The sequence below is a fragment of the Xenopus laevis genome, chromosome 6S, assembly GCF_017654675.1.
Source record: "Xenopus laevis strain J_2021 chromosome 6S, Xenopus_laevis_v10.1, whole genome shotgun sequence".
Taxonomy (NCBI): Eukaryota; Metazoa; Chordata; class Amphibia; order Anura; family Pipidae; genus Xenopus; species Xenopus laevis.
Window position 1 is genome coordinate 43074143 of NC_054382.1, and position 13644 is coordinate 43087786.

Sequence of the window (13644 nt, forward strand, 5' to 3'; positions counted from 1 at the left end):
TGTTATATACTATTATATGTTCCTGCAGTGAACAATTAAAATGGGGGGGAAACTGGCACAGAAAGGCAAATATAAGCCTAGAACAACTGTAGAAGACAACCTGTTTTCTTTATGCTGTATATTTTATTTTGTGTACAGTTAAACTATTGTGCCGATAAAGCACAATAAAATTGAGAAACACACATTAATAAAACAAATTAAACATACATTTTATTTACATTATTTATTACTTATTGTCAATTATTTTAAGAGCCAAAGATGTTTCTCAAAGATACATCTATTACAGGAAAAATGTCCCAGATCAGAAGGGGTTATATTCAAATTGTTTTATCTTCATCAGAAAGTTAATTGGAGGGCACACAATTTGCATTTATCAAGAGATTTTGACAAACAGCATATACTTCTGTTACAGACAACAAGTAATGCTCAAACAAAAGGATAAGTATCTCCAACTCATATACAAATATGCAGATTTGAACTATGTGTGTGTGTACAAACTATTAACCTATACCCTCAAATTGAACTTATTTTAGGAAAAAAATAGTTGATGAAAGATAATCCCTACTAATATCAAGTTAGATTTTTCCTTAAACTAGAATTTACTGAAAAAGCCATACTTTCCCAGCCCATTTCATGTTTTCATGCAACCATTTGAGAGAGCAGGTATAGTCAAGGATGTAAACCTGTTCGTTTGCATTATTGACAGTCATTTGCTTTATGCAGAGTCTTGGTGTTGAGAACCTAGTGGCCTGAACCAGCCGATTCACTGCATCTTGATAGCCATCTTTACATCTGGGATAATCTTTATGCTGAACTCGCTCTTCTTCACATCTGCAAAAGGGGACACGACAGCTTGGTGCAAAGTATGTCTGTTTTATAACAGAATATTATACCACACATTATCATATACAGTGAAACTTCAATTTTAAGAACCCTAATTTTAAGTTTTCCCACATTTTACATTTTTTTATTTGTGGTCCGACCAATTTATAATGCATTTCAATGGGTGCATTTCCCTGAAGTCATGTTTTTCTGGATTTTACATTAAAATGTTGTCCTGAAATTCCCAAAAACTGTTTTTTTCCGCTATGAATGTTATTATTTGTGAAATAGAGAGGTTTAATATACTAACCAGATGTATATTTGCCATGGTTCTGTCTGTAAATGGTCAATTCCAATTAGTCTGCCCCTTATCCAGTCCTGCACCAATCACTTATTGCTTTAGCTTGTGTATGTGACTGACAGAGAGTCTTGCACATCCCCCCATAGTGTAACATTAACACTGCAATGCTTAGCGCTTGTTATTAACACAGTAATTGTCTCTCAAAGTAAAACTGACCCCTGTGCTTATATCCATTCAGTACTTGAAGAAAAAGTTACATTCCCTGATTTTACATTTTCCCCAGATTTTACATAATTTTTTACTAGTCCCATAAAAAACGTAAAATGGGGGTTCCACTGTATCTCACAAAATAAAGACTGTACATGGAAAGACAAATTCTCCAACTTTACTGACAAAGGCCAATATTTGTATTTCCAATTACAGAGCAGTTAAGTTCATTAAGTAGGTCCATTCTGCGCACAAATACATAACAATGTGATGCTTAAGATTCTGCAGAGTTCATAAAGTCCAGTTCATGGAGTCTGGGGAAAATCCAATAAAACAATACGGTTGCCCAATCGTAGAGTTGAACTTCACAGTATGAACTGTACACGGCCTTAACCATAACATAGTTATGTATTTACGTGTGCAGAATTGACCCAATCGATGAACATAATTTTTGTGTGGTTTTTATACTGATAAATTTGGTACAGTTTATTATTATGATTGATGAAAATTATGTGATGCGTTTGATATGTGATTTTGGGTTTAGAAATCACCAGCGTGGCAAATTAAAAATTACTGTGTGCATGAGGTGGGCTCATTAATTTTAGTAATTTGCAATTACTGTGAGAAAATAAGGTAACTGCACTTTTTGGAGCCTTTAGCTGAAGTGCAGACTTTTTTCAACATTTTTTGCTTAATGGAAAATTGACACAACAACATGTCAACCAAATAAGCAAAGATGAGCAATGAATAAAGCCCCAGGCAGCTGGATCCCTAGACTATATGTATTTCTAGAAAAGAGTTCTATTGGTTGTCTATTCCATTAACAATGTTTTGGGTACTTCCACTGCCATTGACCAGTCTGGCAAATACAGAATAAGCAACTCTGCAACTATGAACATAAATGATATATGTTGCAGTGTAAACCTGTATGTATTATTAATGTAGGTGTATAACTTTGCTTTGTGCATTTTATACGCTGAAACCAACCTTTTCAGGATGATTTGCAGAATCTGATTGCTGCCTCCTGGTGACTGAATGCTGCTGGCATTCGATACCATGAAAATTTCAATGGATAATAACATCTCTATCTCAGAAAGGAAACAGGGGATGAAAAGCACTTTACGATAAAGATTTCCTTCCATGGGCGGGTAGCAACCCAATGATATTGCACCTGGGGAAGAAAGTGCAGAAAAATAAGAAACAAAGTGGTATATACAGTTCTTTTAAAATAAGAGCAAATATTTTCAAGCAACATGTTTTAAAAGGATTTACTACATTAAATCTACCAAATCTAGACATTTGTACACTAGTTGAAAGGTAATTAACTTAAAAAATATCACATTAAATCATTCATAATAAGCATTTTAAAGGGGTTGTTCACCTTTGAGTTAACTTTTAGTATGAAGTAGAAACTGATATTCTGAGACTATTTGCAATTGGTTTTAATTTTTTATGGTTTTTGAGTTATTTATCTTTGTTATTCGTAGCTTTTTTTAGTCTGCCATTTTAGCAATGTGGTTGCTAGCGTCCAAATTATCCTAGCAACCATTATGATTTGACTCTATTGCGCACGCTCACTGCCCAGGAAAGCCACATAGGATCCCTGGGACAGCAGAAGTGACGGCACTTATAGGTCTTTCAAATAAAGTTGAGAAGAATTTATTTTCAATGTTTGATTCACATACAGAGACCTTTGTCCCGGTAAGTAAGATAATGACAAGATTTGACTAGAAATCAAAAACCTAGCACAACTGTTAATAAAATAAACCCTGCAGACTCCTTTGTCTGGGACACCTGCATATTATCCTGTCCTGTTTACCAACTGTTGCCTTGATCACTTGCATGTTGCATAAATGGTTGCTGAAGTGCATATGATTTTATCATTGTAGTATACATTTTCATACTAGCTCCGTCCTTATCCACTACTCTAGCGCAGGCAGTAATGACAGAGTCCTATAGAGGCTTGCGACTGAATGATGCACATGGTTGGGTAGTAGTCAGTGCTTGTCGTAGGCCTGTGGCTACTTACACAATGCAATACAGTATGAAACCTGCCCCAACCCCAAAAAAGGCTGATCGCACCCTCATTGGCCAATTTTAAAACATTAAAGCAGAGCATTCTTGCCCATACAAAATGCAGGACGCAGTGCAGCTGCCCCCTTTTCTCACCAAGCGTGGATCTCCTCTTCTGAAATTATTTTATACTAAACCTTGATATTACCTTGATAAAGTATCTTCTTTAATGCTTTCAGTAATCAATGGCAGAAATTAATTGTTAAGCTTAAGAGATGCCCTTATTATTGAGAATTAGCCAACACACAATGCATCTGGGCTACTTATTGCCAAGAATAGTTTGTTATTGATGTAACATATGACTTGTGCTATGTGCAACATATTTAAGGGTACATTTGCTCTGAATTATGAAAAAGGCCATATCCCATAGACACAGTACCTTATCTTGATGGTAAATAAGCGGCATAAATCCATATTGGTGGCAAAACCATCCTAAAATTAGGATAATTATAATTTTTTTTAGCGTTCTAAATCCTGTCCGTCATTAAAATTGAACATGCAACAGTGGTTAACAAATATTGCAGCCACCACTAGCACAGAACCCTATCCCGGTAGTTTGTGATTTTAATGTAGCCTGTGAAATGCGGTATTGCTAGTACGCTACTGATCAGAAGTGATCCATACTTGTGAAACAATGAAAAAGGCTTAAGTTCTCAAAGGCCTATGATTTTACAAGTAAAATGCATTATTTTTCTAGTATCTTGAGACACTGGCAGTTGCTTTCATTGTTTAGCATCTAAATAATTATACAACTCAAACATATCTATGCTAACAGGGCCATACAATGGTGCCACAGTGTGTACTCTAATCAAGGTAGAATTGTCAGGTTGCTCTATCTTCGAACAATTTGGCATTTACTCACATTTATAAAGTTCTCTTGCTCGGAGCCATAGACAACTTCGTCCCAAGGATGTGATTAATGCTCTGAGTAAGAAAAAGTCAACCGGTATTTTTTTTGCAACCATAAAATCTATCACATTTGAGGATACACCAAGTGTATTATTTTCTATGCAGGATCCCAAAAGTTTGCTAAAAAGCAAGCTGTACTGAGAGACATCCACATCCGCTAAAACAAAGGAACAATAAGAATATTTAATTAACTGACTTAAACTTAAGGAGATGAATTAACTTTCAAATACTGATACACACACACACACACATAGGTGTGTTATTCTGAAACCCATTATCCAGAAAGCTCTGAATTACGAAAAGCCTTTTTATGAAAACAATCCAAATTTTTAAAAATGATTCCCTTTTTCGCTATAGTAATAAAACAGTACCTTGTACTTGTTCCAAACTAAGATATAATTAATTCTTATTGGAAGCAAAACCAGCCTATTCGGTTTATTTAATGTTTACATGATTTTCTAGTAGACTTAAAGTATGAAGATCCAAATTATGGAAAGATCAGTTATTCCAGAAAAGCCCAGGTCCCAAGCATTCTGGATAACAGGTCCCATTAACTCTTAGTTCATGTCAGGGTGCTGTCCCATAAGGCATAGATAAGTATTGCAAAAATGTACGCACTCCTGGACTTCATAATGTAGTGAAAAAATGAAAAATTTATTGTCAACGTTTTCAGTTCTTATTGGGATCTTTCTTAAGATTTGGAACTTAGTTCTTGAGACCAAGACGTTATAGACACAAGTGCTCCCAAAGTTTAGGGAATGGTTGGCACAAGCAAGGGTTTTCCAACATCTAATTATCTCCCTGTTAAATTTCCATACCCAGTATCATTAAAAAACGTTCACTGTTGGAAAGTTGAGGGTCAAGACCGAAAGGGTCTGTGAAGCAACAGCTCATGGCTTAATCACAAGTAGGGATGCAACAAATCCACTATTTTGGATTTGGCCCAACCCCCCAATCCTTCCCAAAAGATTCGGCCGAATACAAAACCAAATCCTAATTTGCATATACAAATTAGGGGTGGGAAGAGGAAAACATTTTTATTTCCTTGTTTTGTGACAAAAATCCACGCGATTTCCCTCCCTGTCCCTAATTTGCATATGCAAATTAAGATTCGGTTCAACCGGGCAGAAGGATTCACCTGAATCCGAATCCTGCTGAAAAAGGTGGAATCCTGGATTCGGTGCATCCCTAATCACAAGTAGTGGGTCTCTGGAGTTTACAGCAATAGCCGTAGCTGTTTTAAGCAACCTGTTATTTTAGTAAGCTAGAGCCAAGGAAAGGAGCAGCAACAAAAAACACATAATATTTCCAGTTTTGCTCAAAAGCAACTTGTCCTTTGAGCCCTTCCGGTTATTAAATGTATCAAGGTATTCATAAGCTGCTGCTGAACTATATTTATAGTTGTTATATAGATCATATTTTCAACGATAGATTATTTTTTTTCCTAATACAGTAATTAATAACCTGTCCTTTATAGCAGTATTCCTCTGTACCACTGTCTTATTTTGTGAGGAATGCTTGAAATCCAGCTGAATGGGCTCCTTGTAGTGTATGGCTTTTCACTAAAAAAAAACTGTTCTTCTTAGACTTACTCAATGAGCACTGCAATCCTGGCAGATTTTGAAGGACCTCCAGACACACATCAAACTTGTTTTTATTCAGCGTTTCATATGCAATTGTACACAGCAGGTTATGGCGATTCAGCACATCCATCCTTTCACAGGGCCACATTTGTGTGTTAATAATCCATTCTGACTCTTGGATAAATAGAACATTACAAATAAATTGTTTATAGTCTGGCTACTAAAACATTTGGGTACTGTATCATAAGAATGTATTTACTGAGTTGCTACAAATTTTCTACATTTCTTCTAAATCCCCAGCAAATCGCTTCACATAGAAATTGTTCACAGCTTGCATGCAAATTAGCAACCTATTTATTATACTGCTTCAAAATAGCATTGCATACTCTATGTTAACACCATGTGCCTTGATCTGACTCTTTTTGACTTGCATTTTTTAGGATCTAACAACTCTACTGGAAGGTTAAGCTTTTTACACTCTCCCATTATTATTAATTTTTTTTTTTTTTGCATTTGCTGGAACTCGCATTTTCATCTCCAAGAAACAATACACCCCCTTCAAGATTAAAAAAACTAAAACAAAAACCGCAAAACCGCACTTACCTCGCAAAACCGCCAGTGCATCATTTAAGTGTTCACAGTTTAAGAAGATCTCTACAGCTGTGTTTACAACTTGACAGCGCGTAGCTTTACTCTCATCCCCTGTGAGTCCATTGAGGACTGTGAAATTAATCTGCATTTCCTGAAGTTTTCGGAGAACTTTCTTTCCCTATTAAAAATGAAGGAAACTGGTGTAAGGCATTGATGCATAAGGTGGTTTATTCCTATGGTCATGTATACCAGCACCTACTGTAAAGAATGTATTCTGAATTAATTTAACACATACCCATTTCCGCAATTCAATCCCAAGGGCAAACATCTGTTAAGACAGCTAGTACACAGATAAATTACCTTTTGCCAATGTTTATTTCTGGAATAGTGATACATGATGGAGATTCCTATTCTTCCCAAAATGTTTTTGTCAATTTCACTTAGTTGGGCATCTCTGTACACTGCAAACAATCATTTAACAAAGGTAAATTCAAGTATTAGCTGTAAACATAAACAGTCGCTATAAAATTTGTGAAAAGATGCCTCATATTTTCACTGCAATTCAACAAAAAGTAAAACACAAGAGTGCTACAAAATGTACAAGCCTACAGAATAAGGGTATCAAACATGTTTGCACAGGAATATTCACACTTAGCCAGTCATTGCCAACCTTGATTACTAAAGTACCAAATGGATGGCCACAATCATTTCCCTACTAAATATCTATTTGTATTTTTGCATATATTTGTGCTCAAACAGGGTGACAATTTGAAAGATTAAATTTGTGCCCCTGCTGTACAGTAGGGTTAAATTATCATAGCCAGAGCCATATCTCTGATATTTCTAGAGGAATGTTTGAACCTACGTATGCTTTCAATTGTAAGGCCAATTTACTGCAAAATCATACACATTTATATAAAATGATGATAGCAATTACCTGTGTCTGCAAAGTCCCAATATGGAACTTCAGATTTATCATCCTTTGTCTCTTTCTGAAGTGCCCCCACAATGCAAATAGAAAACTTTTTAAGGTCGGTCACATTCTCGCAACCTTTACATAGATTAAGATACAATGTTCCCAGTTTCTTCCAATCATTTTTTTCTTTACAATGCTGGGTAAAAATAAATGTAAAGATAGTGAGTTTCTTCACATATTCTGTAAATATCTTTAAAGGTAGAGACACTTATCTTGTTCTGACTTTTTCATGTATAGAAGAAGGAAGAGAGAAGATACACTGAAAGGCAGTTAAGAGATTTCAGAAGAAATGTTCTCAGGCTGGAAAATAATTCGGTCTACATAAGAAGAGGTTGGAAACATGCAATAACCAGGAGAGGTAGTAGACTTTAGTAGTACAATTGTCAGTATAGAGAAATCTCTGTTCCCAGATTAAAGGGATTCTGTAATAGGAAAACTTTAACAAATGCATCCGTTAATAGCGCTCCTCCAGCAGAATCACACATTTAAACCCATTTTTCAAAAGAGCAAACAGATTTATTATATTTAATTTTGAAATCTGACATGGGGCTAGACGTAATTTTCCCAGGTGCCCCCAGTCTTGTGACTTCACTCTTTACTGCTGTACTGCAAGTTGGAGTGATATCACCCCACTTCCCTCCCTAGCAGCCCTTCAGCAAAACAATGGGAAGGTAACCAGATAACAGCTCCCTGACACCCACATTGCTAAAATGCTCCCATGTACCTAGTGATAGATATGAGAACAGCACTCAAAAGAAATAATCCAAGTCTGCAACTCCTTGAGCAGGAGAAAAAATAGCCTGTCTGAAAGCAGTTCCAATGTGAAGTGCTGGCTCTTTCTGAAAGAACATGACCAGACAAAATGACCTGAGATGGTTGCTTAACATAAAAATTTCTGCACCTCTCTCGCCTTTCCTATGCCAATTCCTGCTTAGTGGTGCATTACTCCCTAGACCAGTGATCCCCAACCAGTAGCTCGTGAGCAACATGTTGCTCTCCAACCCTTTGGATGTTGCTCTTGTTGGCCTCAAAGTAGGCCATTATTTTTGAATTTCGGTCTTGGAAGCGAGTTTTAATTGCATAAAAACTAAGTATACTGCCAAGTAGAGCCTCCTGTAGGCTGCCAGTCCACATAGGGGATAACAAATAGCCAATCACAGTCCTTATTTGGCCCCCAAGGGACTTTTTCATGCTTGTGTTGCTCCCCAACTCTTTTTACATTTGAATGTGGCTCGCAGGTAAAAAAAAGGTTGGGGAACCCTGCCCTAGACGGTCGGCACACGTCATTCATTGAAGTATCAGCAAAATGGAAGAGAGTCGCACAACACCATTATTGTTGCAGGTGGGGAGCTTCCCCTTTTATTTTTCACCTCTAATAAAACCCCCCCCAAACGTTGATTTATTAGTAGTGAAAAATAAAAGGGGAAGCTCCCCACCCGCAACAATAATGGAATCTCTTTCATTTTGCTGATACTTTACTGAGATGGTTGCCTACACACCAGTTTTACAACTAAATAAAAAAATACATTGGTTCAAGACATTTTTTTAAATGATAGAATGAAGTACGTGCAATATACACAGTGTAATTTAGCAATAAAAACTAAACCATAGAAAGGTGAAAGAACTGGGAGCACCAAATGTTAGGTACCACCCAATATTCACGTACCAAATATCCTGGGGGCTGTGCCCCTGATAGTAGAAAACTGCACCAACTGCTACGTCTGTGTGAGCACCATGGAGCGAGTGTCTTCTTCCAACTCTTTATTCATCAAAGCATCAAAAACAATGAATTCACAGTATAGTGAAAACGTTACTGCACTGGCAACACCCGATGCAAAGAAGCAGGAATAAGATCACTCTGTGGTGTTCGCTCAGAAGTGCCCTGGAGGAGGGGCTTTTAAGAAGAGAAGAAATTAATATTTTTTTTTTACTTAAAAACTATGTTACAGATTATTTGGTAAAAACAGAGTACCATGTATTAAAAAATGTCATACATACTTTTGACTAAAATCAAAGTCCTCTAACACATTCCAACCCAGTGGCTTTGTCCAGTATCTGCCATAAAACAGGGAATAACCAAAAGTGCTTGGCACATGTATGTAGCTGTTAATCTAAGTAGAATTTCCACCTGAATCACATTCCTACTGCTTGTAGATTCAATTTATGTTTGCATGGCCATCTGCTACACCTTCTCTTTGTTTTTTATTGTTACGTGAACTACTTCACTTTATTTAGAACACAAATGATAAATAAATAGAAATGTATCAAATTATAAAAGTAATGCAGGAATTTTAAAAATAATCCTACATACCCCAACTTCTGCAACTGCTATTTTCAAGTTACACAGCCAGTTCTTTTTTGAATGTTGCATATCAAATCTTCATGCAAACAAAACACGAGATAAAAAAAGTACAGATTACGCATAGAAAGCACATTTTCCCAGAAAAACCAATCTAACAGCAATTTTTTCTTCCTAAAATGGAACGTCACCCAGTATTACAGCAGCATGTTTGGTAAATGTGTAACATTACGCTTATTAATAACCGGTCTCTGAAGTTATCATGACCATAAAAACCAAAATAAATGGGAAATTCACATAGAAATGTCAATTCTGTTACAAAAGAAAAACCTTATCCATGCTAAAATAATTACATAAAATGTTGATTAAAAACAAGTTAAATGTTACTTTATGTTACTGATTAAAACCTTTAAAAAAGACAAAATGCTCTCTTATATATCAAGATTGAGATTGTATAGGGGAATTCTCCTTTACAAAATTTTAGGGCAACAGAACTTATTGTTCAAGCACTCAAAGGATATAAGCACAGGAGTCAGTTTTAATATGAAGTTACAATATTTAATGTTACATTATGGGGGGGCGTGTACAAGACCTCTTTGCACACCCTAAAGCAGTTATTTGTAAATGACTGTATGAGGCACAGACTAATTGGCAAAATATGCACTCCGTTGTGGATTTGAAATAATTAAAATGGAGATAAGCAATTATATGTGCAAAATAACACAACACCTCATTATTAAAGGGGAACTCCGGCTTCCAAACCAAAACTTGATGAAGAGGCCCACATAACCTCTAATATACCCACCACTGTTACCTGTTTCTTCAAAAAGTATGAATAAATGCAATTTTCTATGCTGAAATCCAGCTGTTTAATAGTTCTTCTCTTTCTGCATCATTTGAAATCCTGGCAGGGAAGGAGGAACTAAACACTGATGTTACAAATTGTAACAACTACTCCACAGCTTACAGCATGCAGGAACTACATAACCCACAATGCATTGCACTGGGATGTTCTGTTCCTCGTGTGCAGGGAATTGTGGGGTTTGGAAGATTCAGGCTGATGACAGATGGCTGCTGATACAAAGTAACAGTAATCAGTCAGCTCAGCAAAGTAGTCAGATAGATCAGCAGGGGGCTAGGGCTTAGGGAACTGTTCCAAACCATAAAAAATTATAAAAAGTCTGCATATTTTTAAAATTGATGTATATTGCAAAGTTGATTGAAATTATGTTTACTTTTCAAAAAGTTCAAGTTATGTTTGTGTGGAGTTCCCCTTTAATGTTCACTTATTCAAAAGGGGCAGTAAACCGTTGCAAAAATAAAAATATCTGTATATATAACTTTCAGTTGCTTTTGCTATATTTTGCAAACAGTTACGGTATAAATAGACTGGAATATGAAGAGGGCCTAAGTAGAAAGAGGAGTAATCAAAAGTAGCAATAAAAATACATTTGCAGCCTTACAGAGCATTTCTTTTTAGATGAGGCCAGTTACCCCCATTTGAAAGCTGGAAAGAGACAGAAGAAGGAGGACAATAATTAAAACACTATAGAAAATAAATAATGAAGATCAATTGAAAAGTTGCTTAGAATTAGCCATGCTAAAATCTAAGGCAAAGATGAACCACCCCTTTAAAAGGGTTGTTCACCTTTGAGATAACTTTTAGTATGATGTAGAGAGCGATATTCTAAGACAATTTACAATTGTTTTTAATTTTTTTTATTTGTGTTTTTTTATAGTTATTTAGCAGCTCTCCAGTTTGCAATTTCAGCAGTCTGGTTGCTAGAGTCCAAACTACCCTAGCAACCATGCATTGATTTGAATAAGACTGGAATATGAATAGGAGAGGCCTGAATAGAAGGATGAGCAATAAAAAGCAACAATAACAATACATTTGTAGCCTTACAGAGCATTTGTTTTTTTAGAAGGGAGTCAGCGATGCCCATTGAAAGCTGCAAAGAGTCAGAAGAAAAAAGGCAAAGAACTATAAAGCTATAAAAAAAAAATAATAATAAAGACCAATTGAAAAGTTGCTTAGAATTGGTTGTTCTATAGCATAATAAAAGTTACCTTAAAGGTGAATCACCCCTTTAATGACACACAAAAATGTGTCATATCTTACAATTGAATACTTTCTAGATTCTACATGGGAACACTCCTAGAGCTGAATTTCACATTTAAAAAAAATATATATATATATATATTTTTTGATTTTTGCAGATATTTCTGCAAAAGTAACATTATTGAAATTAGTAGTTAGGATGGTACATACTTTTTTTTTACACTTGCTACATAGCACAAGTATCAGGAGAGATTCACATTAATCCAGTGGGACTCGCATCATAATGGCAGTGGATTCAACTATGATAGCATTATTTTCTTTCCACTAAAAATAGACATAAAAGGGGCCTACTTTTAAATTTTAGTATAATATAGATATTCTGAGATACTTTGCAACTGGTCTAATAATTTAAATATACATACCATTACATAAAGGATTTGTTCAGTCAATATACAATACCTCATCCACATTCTCACCTTGTTTTTATGTCTAATATTATGCTGATGTAATTTTTCGATGCCTGGAGATGGTTCATTGCTGTTATTAACACGTTAATTTCCTCTGGCTTCAGCATCATTCCAGCTTCCACAAGCTGTAGGACAATAGCACAGTAGTCTTCTTAAATTAATGCACAGTACTGAAAGATCAGTTTGCTTACAAAATATGATATACACATTGTTGAGATTAAAAACAAATTAACATACACAACACTGTGATGGTCACAGACCAAATACAGCTATGGGATCTGTTATCCAGAATGCCTGGGACCTGTGCTTTTCTGAGTTAGGGACCGCCTTAACTTAAGTCTACTAAAAAATAGAATTTAAACATTAAATCCAATAGGATTGTTTTACCTCCAATAAGGATTAATTATATCTTAGTTGGGATAAACTGAAAGGTACTAGTTTATTATTACAGAAAGGAAGTCATTTTTCAACATTTAAATTATTTGATTATATTTTTTTGGAAGATAATGCTTTTAAAACAGTTATTGGTTGTATTAAAGTAGATCAGTCACCCAGACACAAAACACAGTATAATAAAAGTCATTTTCAAATTAAACATGAAATCCAATTTCTATTTTTTATTAAAGCATTCATAGCTGTTGTAAGCTCATTTAAAAATCTCAACTGTCAATCAAATATTGTCTGTCCCTCCTCTATGCTTTAGGCATAGAGGTGGGGCAAGCAATTTTTACCACTTTCCATTCAGCACTTCCTAGATGTCACTGCTCTCCCCACATTCCACATTTCATTGTATAACTAGGGCATGGGGATGGACATCAGGTCCCCCATTCTGGAGCACAAACAAGATTCTGAGATGATGCAAGGCTTGTCTTAATAACAGTGTGCACAAAATGGCTCCTGTATGCTTGCTATAATTAGGAATTCCCAGACTGAAGGAAACACGATTTTAAATAATTTATATAGTGTAATCAAAGTTTATTTTGCTTGACTAATGTGATAAAATAGGATTTTGCATATTTTTTTTTGGTGACAGGTCCCCTTTAAAGTGTTATGCCACTAGACTCAGTGGAAACACATTCTCTGGAGAAATAAATTGTACTTCATCATCTGGTGTTGACTGATCTAAAAAGAGCTCTGACCTCAACCCAAAAGAACAGAATCTGAATGCCGACTGCAAACCAAGCATGATTGGAAAACATCAGTGCTTAATCTCAATAACGCTGCTGTGCCTTAATGGAAGCAAATACCAATAACAACGTTTGAAAACTTAGTGGAAAGCCTTCCCAGAAGAGTACAGTGTAGGTTAGGGTATCTAATTAACATACCTGCAATTCATCCTATGTTGCTCGATGAT

General features: G+C 35.7%; 1 protein-coding gene across 1 annotated transcript in view; it reads right to left on the reverse strand.

Moving 5' to 3' along the window:
- Positions 1-214: 214 nt before the first annotated feature.
- topaz1.S (testis and ovary specific PAZ domain containing 1 S homeolog) overlaps positions 215-13644 on the reverse strand; it is a 102488-nt gene continuing 89058 nt past the window's right edge. The window contains exons 15-23 of the mRNA XM_018269306.2: positions 12300-12415; positions 9774-9840; positions 7424-7598; positions 6847-6947; positions 6499-6664; positions 5905-6069; positions 4266-4469; positions 2318-2501; positions 215-831 (exon numbers count right to left, since the gene is read on the reverse strand). Coding sequence (XP_018124795.1) covers positions 600-831; positions 2318-2501; positions 4266-4469; positions 5905-6069; positions 6499-6664; positions 6847-6947; positions 7424-7598; positions 9774-9840; positions 12300-12415 — 1410 coding nt within the window. The 3' untranslated portion in view covers positions 215-599. The remainder of the gene's footprint in view (positions 832-2317; positions 2502-4265; positions 4470-5904; positions 6070-6498; positions 6665-6846; positions 6948-7423; positions 7599-9773; positions 9841-12299; positions 12416-13644) is intronic.